We start from the raw sequence: 9430 nt of genomic DNA on the forward strand, positions 1-9430 counted from the left end.
CTTTGTGGCTATACACTTTCTGACTATACACTTTGTGGCTATACACTTTGTGACTATACACTTTGTGGCTATATACTTTGTGGCTATACACTTTGTGGCTATACACTTTGTGACTATACACTTTGTGGCTACACACTTTGACTATACACTTTGTGGCTATACACTTTGTGGCTATACACTTTGTGACTATACACTTTGTGGCTATACACTTTGTGACTATACACTTTGTGGCTATACACTTTGTGACTATACACTTTGTGACTATACACTTTGTGGCTATACACTTTGTGACTATACACTTTGTGGCTATACACTTTGTGGCTATACACTTTGTGACTATACACTTTGTGGCTATACACTTTCTGACTATACACTTTGTGGCTATACACTTTGTGACTATACACTTTGTGGCTATACACTTTGTGGCTATACACTTTCTGACTATACACTTTGTGGCTATACACTTTGTGACTATACACTTTGTGGCTATACACTTTGTGACTATACACTTTGTGACTATACACTTTGTGGCTATACACTTTGTGGCTATACACTTTGTGGCTATACACTTTGTGACTATACACTTTGTGGCTATACACTTTCTGACTATACACTTTGTGGCTATACACTTTGTGACTATACACTTTGTGGCTATATACTTTGTGGCTATACACTTTCTGACTATACACTTTGTGGCTATACACTTTGTGACTATACACTTTGTGGCTATACACTTTCTGACTATACACTTTGTGGCTATACACTTTGTGACTATACACTTTGTGGCTATACACTTTGTGGCTATACACTTTGTGACTATACACTTTGTGGCTATACACTTTGACTATACACTTTGTGACTATACACTTTGTGACTATACACTTTGTGACTATACACTTTGTGGCTATACACTTTGTGGCTATACACTTTGTGGCTATATACTTTGTGGCTATACACTTTGTGACTATACACTTTGTGACTATACACTTTCTGACTATACACTTTGTGACTATACACTTTGTGGCTATACACTTTGTGGCTATACACTTTGTGGCTATACACTTTGTGACTATACACTTTGTGGCTATACACTTTGTGACTATACACTTTGTGACTATACACTTTGTGGCTATACACTTTGTGGCTATACACTTTGTGGCTATACACTTTGTGGCTATACACTTTGTGACTATACACTTTCTGACTATACACTTTGTGGCTATACACTTTGTGACTATACACTTTGTGGCTATACACTTTGTGACTATACACTTTGTGACTATACACTTTGTGACTATACACTTTGTGACTATACACTTTGTGGCTATACACTTTGTGGCTATACACTTTGTGACTATACACTTTGTGGCTATACACTTTGTGACTATACACTTTGTGGCTATACACTTTGTGGCTATACACTTTGTGACTATACACTTTGTGGCTATACACTTTGTGGCTATACACTTTGTGGCTATATACTTTGTGGCTATACACTTTGTGACTATACACTTTGTGACTATACACTTTCTGACTATACACTTTCTGACTATACACTTTGTGGCTATACACTTTGTGGCTATACACTTTGTGACTATACACTTTGTGACTATACACTTTGTGACTATACACTTTGTGGCTATACACTTTGTGGCTATACACTTTGTGACTATACACTTTGTGGCTATACACTTTGTGACTATACACTTTGTGGCTATACACTTTGTGACTATACACTTTGTGACTATACACTTTGTGGCTATACACTTTGTGGCTATATACTTTGTGGCTATACACTTTGTAACTATACACTTTCTGACTATACACTTTGTGGCTATACACTTTGTGACTATACACTTTGTGGCTATACACTTTGTGACTATACACTTTGTGACTATACACTTTGTGACTATACACTTTGTGACTATACACTTTGTGGCTATACACTTTGTGGCTATACACTTTGTGACTATACACTTTCTGACTATACACTTTGTGGCTATACACTTTGTGACTATACACTTTGTGGCTATACACTTTGTGACTATACACTTTGTGACTATACACTTTGTGGCTATACACTTTGTGGCTATACACTTTGACCCGTTGATTGATTGTTTGATTTAATATTTGGCATTGGGGGGGGGGAATATATACATCCCTATATTGGGGTCGGGGTCATTTTCAAGAGTGGTGACACTTTAGTAACATGTTGGTATTTCACTTTACTCCCTGAATTGACTGAGTTGAAAAGGAATCCCCCCCAACCCTGCTACCTGTATAGATACACTATTTAACTTGGATCTAAAGTGCAAGGCTTTTAGATAGAATGACAGTAAGTGGCAGATGTTTGTCAGAATTCATCCAGTGTTGGGTAGATCATTGATTTGACTTGATTAAATCACTGACTAGTTCATCAGTATTACAGTGTGAAGTGTTGCTGTTGTTGAATCTCCAGGCTTAATTGAAGGTATCAACGACACTGAAACAACCGTTTTTCATCTATTCTAGAGTCGGTGCTGAGCCCGTCACAAATGAACTAACTAGGTTATTGTACGTAGACTGGTAGGCTACAGCATTTTTAAACAAGACATTGAAGGCCTGATGGGAGTGTTTGGGTTCTTGATAGAAAATCAAGGTGTCCTCTAAAATACTTTTGAGACATGGAAATCTTTCCATGGTGCTGGAACTGTAGCTCTCAAAAGAAACATCTCCATATGTTGATTATCTTGTTCTTTATTGATCATCAATGCCATTGGGCACCTTTGCCCTTTGTATTGATGGTGCCTTAAATTGTCATCTCTACATTACACTCTGACAGTTCCAGGTTTCCCTTCAGAAAGACTTGATTTATCTCAATGGGGCTTCCTGGTTAAATACTGTATCTTAGTAATACATCCCAGTGGTACAGGGATGTATGAGAGACTACATCATAAACTCCTGCACTGACTTAATAACAGACATGAATGTGACGGATCTTATGGGGTTTATACCTTTAAACCTACCTACCTCAGGGGGGGAACAAGGGCAGAAGGGTGGAGGAAAATCTTTTGAAATGGAATGCAGCCCAGGATGGCTCCCCTCCTGTCCAATCACAGAAATTAAATGATTAAGGATCCTGCTACACAGAATGAGCCAATCAATCAGCAGATTACTGAGATTGCTGTCACTCTGCAGACAATGCATCCCTATAGTAATGACAGACACACACTGATCCAATGACCAGCCCTGTCTCTATGGGGACGATTGTATCGCATGTCCCTGTGCATCCACGGTGACTTATTCAAATGCAATTCATCTTCATTGAGACAGGAAGTCCCTTTGCTTAACACCTCTTCAATGCAGTAAAGGTGAGATTTCCTTCAACTATAATCCACATTTGTTGAAAAGCGCCACATTTCTCCCCAGCGCCTTTTATGTTGATGAAACTAAAGAGAGGAGCATCCGTAAAATATATTCTGCTGTTCTGTCACGCTATGATGTCAGAAGGGAAAAAACTGTGTTCACGGTTTCAAGTCATCTGTTCCTTTTTTTAGTTTCCTAAAGGGACGTGTCAGTTTCACCTAATAGGTCACTTTAATGAAGAGTAGAGTTGAGACACTGCCTGATCCAATACCCAATCTACTAACTAGGGTTACAACATTCACATCACTTTCCCCAAATTCACAGGGTTTTCAGAAATACTAGTTGGAGGATTCTGTATTTTCTGCATATACCTTTCTGATTCTGGGAATCGTTTTACAGGGATTTGTGGAGAACCTGGGAGTTTTGGAAAAGCTACCATCGTTTTGCAAGTCTACCTATACGTTCCTATATGGGTCAGCTTGTGTCATACACAGACACTAATATATCTGTATCTGTGACGTCATAGGCCTACATCTTCACCTATCAGGAAACATTCTGCACATTGTGATGTGATATTATGGGACACATCCCCACACGGATAACACATTTAGCTGGAGGAGGTGGAGAGGTGCGCTAGCTATTCTTGTGTTTACTGTTGGTGATGGACACATTTAGGAGGGGGAGGACTCTTCCTTGTTGTTCTGTCTATCAGATGGACACATTTAGGAGGGGAAGGACTCTTCCTTGTTGTTCTGTCTATCAGATGGACACATTTAGGAGGGGGAGGACTCTTCCTTGTTGTTCTGTCTATCAGATGGACACATTTAGGAGGGGGAGGACTCTTCCTTGTTGTTCTGTCTATCAGATGGACAGATTTATGAGGGGGAGGACTCTTCCTTGTTGTTCTGTCTATCAGATGGACAGATTTAGGAGGGGGAGGACTCTTCCTTGTTGTTCTGTCTATCAGATGGACAGATTTAGGAGGGGAAGGACTCTTCCTTGTTGTTCTGTCTATCAGATGGACAGATTTAGGAGGCGAAAGAGGGAGAGCACTCTGCTTGTTGTGCCGTCTGGTCTGTGCTCTGCTTTGCCCTTCAAGGTCTCTTCACACACACAGACTGGCCAGGAAGACGGTATTGACGCATTGGGGTGCAGGCAGGTCTAATGGCTACAGTCCCTCTGGCTTTCTCATACAGCCTTTATAGCCCAGTCAGACTCTCACCATATTAATTATACATACATGTAGCAGCAGCAGCAGGCCCACTTCAGAGGGCTGCAGAGATGCTCAGGGGTGCAGAGATGCTCAGGGCTGCAGAGATGCTCAGGGCTGCAGAGATGTTCAGGGCTGCAGAGATGTTCAGGGCTGCAGAGATGCTCAGGGCTGCAGAGATGCTCAGGGCTGCAGAGATGCTCAGGGCTGCAGAGATGCTCAGGGCTGCAGAGATGTTCAGGGCTGCAGAGATGCTCAGGGCTGCAGAGATGCTCAGGGCTGCAGAGATGCTCAGGGCTGCAGAGACGCTCAGGGCTGAAGGGACCCGCATGGTTGGTTTGAAGGGACCCGCATGGTTGGTTTGAAGGGACCCGCATGGTTGGTTTGAAGGGACCCGCATGGTTGGTTTGAAGGGACCCGCATGGTTGGTTTGAAGGGACCCGCATGGTTGGTTTGAAGGGACCCGCATGGTTGGTTTGAAGGGACCCGCATGGTTGGTTTGAAGGGACCCGCATGGTTGGCTTGAAGGGACCCGCATGGTTGGTTTGAAGGGACCCGCATGGTTGGTTTGAAGGGACCCGCATGGTTGGTTTGATGGGACCCGCATGGTTGGTTTGAAGGGACCCGCATGGTTGGTTTGAAGGGACCCGCATGGTTGGCTTGAAGGGACCCGCATGGTTGGTTTGAAGGGACCCGCATGGTTGGTTTGAAGGGACCCGCATGGTTGGCTTGAAGGGACCCGCATGGTTGGCTTGAAGGGACCCGCATGGTTGGCTTGAAGGGACCCGCATGGTTGGTTTGAAGGGACCCGCATGGTTGGTTTGAAGGGACCCGCATGGTTGGTTTGAAGGGACCCGCATGGTTGGTTTGAAGGGACCCGCATGGTTGGTTTGAAGGGACCCGCATGGTTGGTTTGATGGGACCCGCATGGTTGGTTTGAAGGGACCCGCATGGTTGGTTTGAAGGGACCCGCATGGTTGGTTTGAAGGGACCCGCATGGTTGGTTTGAAGGGACCCGCATGGTTGGTTTGAAGGGACCCGCATGGTTGGTTTGAAGGGACCCGCATGGTTGGCTTGAAGGGACCCGCATGGTTGGCTTGAAGGGACCCGCATGGTTGGCTTGAAGGGACCCGCATGGTTGGTTTGAAGGGACCCGCATGGTTGGTTTGAAGGGACCCGCATGGTTGGTTTGAAGGGACCCGCATGGTTGGTTTGAAGGGACCCGCATGGTTGGTTTGAAGGGACCCGCATGGTTGGTTTGAAGGGACCCGCATGGTTGGCTTGAAGGGACCCGCATGGTTGGTTTGAAGGGACCCGCATGGTTGGTTTGATGGGACCCGCATGGTTGGTTTGAAGGGACCCGCATGGTTGGTTTGAAGGGACCCGCATGGTTGGTTTGAAGGGACCCGCATGGTTGGTTTGAAGGGACCCGCATGGTTGGTTTGAAGGGACCCGCATGGTTGGCTTGAAGGGACCCGCATGGTTGGCTTGAAGGGACCCGCATGGTTGGCTTGAAGGGACCCGCATGGTTGGCTTGAAGGGACCCGCATGGTTGGTTTGAAGGGACCCGCATGGTTGGTTTGAAGGGACCCGCATGGTTGGTTTGAAGGGACCCGCATGGTTGGCTTGAAGGGACCCGCATGGTTGGCTTGAAGGGACCCGCATGGTTGGCTTGAAGGGACCCGCATGGTTGGCTTGAAGGGACCCGCATGGTTGGTTTGAAGGGACCCTCATGGTTGGTTTGAAGGGACCCGCATGGTTGGCTTGAAGGGACCCGCATGGTTGGTTTGAAGGGACCCGCATGGTTGGTTTGAAGGGACCCGCATGGTTGGTTTGAAGGGACCCGCATGGTTGGTTTGAAGGGACCCGCATGGTTGGCTTGAAGGAACCCGCATCGTTTGAAGGAACCCGCACGGTTACAGGGACCCGCACGGTTACAGGGACGAGGGACCCGCACGGTTACAGGGACGAGGGACCCACACGTTTACAGGGACGCGCACGTTTACAGGGACCCGCACGGTTACAGGGACGCACACGGTTTGAAGGGACCCGCACGTTTTGAAGGGACCCGCACGGTTACAGGGACGCGCACGGTTACAGGGACGCGCACGGTTTGAAGGGACCCGCACGGTTACAGGGACGCGCACGGTTTGAAGGGACCCGCACGGTTACAGGGACGCGCACGGTTTGAAGGGACCCGCACGGTTACAGGGACGCGCACGGTTTGAAGGGACCCGCACGGTTTGAAGGGACCCGCACGGTTTGAAGGGACGCGCACGGTTTGAAGGGACCCGCACGGTTACAGGGACCCGCACGGTTTGAAGGGACCCGCACGGTTTGAAGGGACCCGCACGGTTTGAAGGGACCCGCACGGTTTGAAGGGACCCGCACGGTTTGAAGGGACCCGCACGGTTTGAAGGGACCCGCACGGTTTGAAGGGACCCGCACGGTTACAGGGACGCGCACGGTTACAGGGACGCGCACGGTTACAGGGACGCGCACGGTTACAGGGACGCGCACGGTTTGAAGGGAAAGACATGGCTACAGTCTCTGAGTCTCTATATTAGATCACACACAGGAATTGATCTTCTCAAGATAACCTCAGAATCCCATACATACATACATACATACATACATACATACATACAGAAGACCCCATATTGACGAGTGATATTTTCAATGCAAAGCCTAAAGAAAGGATTGGTAGTGGCCACCTCACAGGTTCTGGAGAAGAGAGAGGGGGAATAGGTATATTGGGAAAAAGTGTCATCCCAGTGGTAGAATAAGGAGCCAGCATCAGACTTGATGAGTACTTCTCTGTTGTGTTGTAAGTGGATTCAAACCAATCCAGGGTTGTGTATATTAGGGCACACAATGGGAAAAACAATGAGTGTTTCTTATTGGACAAGTCCATGTAGTCCCTCCCTGTTTCAGTCTGTTTTCCTCTTGTGCCTAATTAACACGATTAATGCCTAGTCCTTTAAGGTCACCAACTCAGGTCAACTCTAATCTATATATACTATAATCTATAGATACCAGGGCTGGGATTGATTCAATTTCAGTGCAGAGGATGAATGGACATGTTTAAATTGCCCATTGTTTTTCTATGTGGATTGTTCACACCATGAACTGACCCATTGTGTGTATGAAGACCAACATACTCAAGTGATGTTCAATCAGGGCTTGTGAGAATCTAGGTAGGATTTACCACCTGCTCTAAAGCTCTGGTTGATGACAGACATTATTACCACACTGAAACCACTGAAGTGAAGTAATACTGACCTGTGTTGAGATATCAGTTCACTCTTTCCAAAGGATGATAAATCCCAGGTTTATTCATTAGTGCAAACTGATGTTTCGGAATGAACATGAGAGCTTCTTATTGTGTGTGTGTGTGTGTGTGTGTTCACTCCAAACTCCAACACTAGTCCAGTATCCAGAGAGAGAGAGAGACTGCATTCTTTAGCAGGGTGACCTATTTCTTACTTGCCACCGGTGCTCTGTGCACGCCTACTACCCCAATATTCTGTTACTGTGTTAGACTGCAGCTGGTCTGATCTAATGGAAGTATGTTCCGTTTCTCCTCTCTTCTGTCTCCTCTCTTCTGTCTCCTCTCTTCTGTCTTCTCTCTTCTGTCTCCTCTCTTCTGTCTCCTCTCTTCTGTCTCCTCTCTTCTGTCTCCTCTCTTCTGTCTCCTCTCTTCTGTCTCCTCTCTTCTGTCTCCTCTCTTCTGTCTTCTCCTCTCTTCTGTCTCCTCTCTTCTGTCTTCTCTCTTCTGTCTCCTCTCTTCTGTCTCCTCTCTTCTGTCTCCTCTCTTCTGTCTCCTCTCTTCTGTCTCCTCTCTTCTGTCTCCTCTCTTCTGTCTTCTCCTCTCTTCTGTCTCCTCTCTTCTGTCTCCTCTCTTCTGTCTCCTCTCTTCTGTCTCCTCTCTTCTGTCTCCTCTCTTCTGTTCTCTTCTATTCTGTTATCTTCTCTTCTGTCTCCTCTCCTCTCTTCTGTCTTCTCCTCTCTTCTGTCTCCTCTCTTCTGTCTCCTCTCTTCTGTCTCCTCTCTTCTGTCTCCTCTCTTCTCTGTTCCTTCTCCTCTCTTCTGTTCTCTTCTATTCTGTTATCTTCTCTTTTGTCTCCTCTCCTCTCTTCTGTCTCCTCTCCTCTCCTGTCGCCTCTTCTCTGTTCCTTCTCCTCTCTTCTGTTCTCTTCTATTCTGTTATATTCTCTTCCTCTGTCTCCTCTCCTTCTGTCTCCTCTCTTCTGTCTCCTCTCTTCTGTCTCCTCTCCTCTCTTCTGTCTCCTCTCCTCTCTTCTGTCTCCTCTCTTCTGTCTCCTCCTCTCTTCTCTGTTCCTTCTCCTCTCTTCTGTTCTCTTCTATTCTGTTATCTTCTCTTCCTCTGTCCTCCTCTCCCCAGGTTCTTTGGCAGTGGAGGACATGGGAGCCAAGGCGTCTGCGATGGCCAGCGGTGGAGCCTCCTCTCTGGGTCCATCTCCAACCCTGGAGAACATCCAGGCAGCGTACGGGGAAGGGGAGAGCAGCAGGGCCCGGGAGCTGATCCAGCAAGCCTGCTGTGTGGAGTGTAGTGCAGCTAGTCCTCGGCTGGAGGGGGCGAGTGGAACAGAGGGGGCGAGTGGAACAGAGGGGGCGAGTGGAACAGAGGGGGCGAGTGGAACAGAGGGGGCGAGTGGAACAGAGGGGCCGAGTGGAACAGAGAGAGACAGACCTGTCTCGAAAATACACGCATGCACACGCACACAAAATCCGAGACGGATCTGTCTCACATACACACCTTCATATCCTTGCACGCACAAACATTGTCACACACACACTAAATGAGAGCGCTTGCCATGTGGAGGCCGTTGTGTTTCTAGCCTAATGCAGATA

General features: G+C 46.8%; 1 protein-coding gene across 1 annotated transcript in view; it reads left to right on the forward strand.

The window, feature by feature from the left end:
- Positions 1-9430, forward strand: part of LOC110526993 (leucine-rich repeat kinase 1) — a 142464-nt gene that overhangs the window by 15963 nt on the left and 117071 nt on the right. The window contains exon 3 of the mRNA XM_090239182.1: positions 8961-9154. Coding sequence (XP_090095308.1) covers positions 8961-9154 — 194 coding nt within the window. The remainder of the gene's footprint in view (positions 1-8960; positions 9155-9430) is intronic.

Source organism: Oncorhynchus mykiss, chromosome 6, assembly GCF_057628025.1.
Source record: "Oncorhynchus mykiss isolate SJ-2025 chromosome 6, ASM5762802v1, whole genome shotgun sequence".
NCBI classification, from domain to species: Eukaryota; Metazoa; Chordata; class Actinopteri; order Salmoniformes; family Salmonidae; genus Oncorhynchus; species Oncorhynchus mykiss.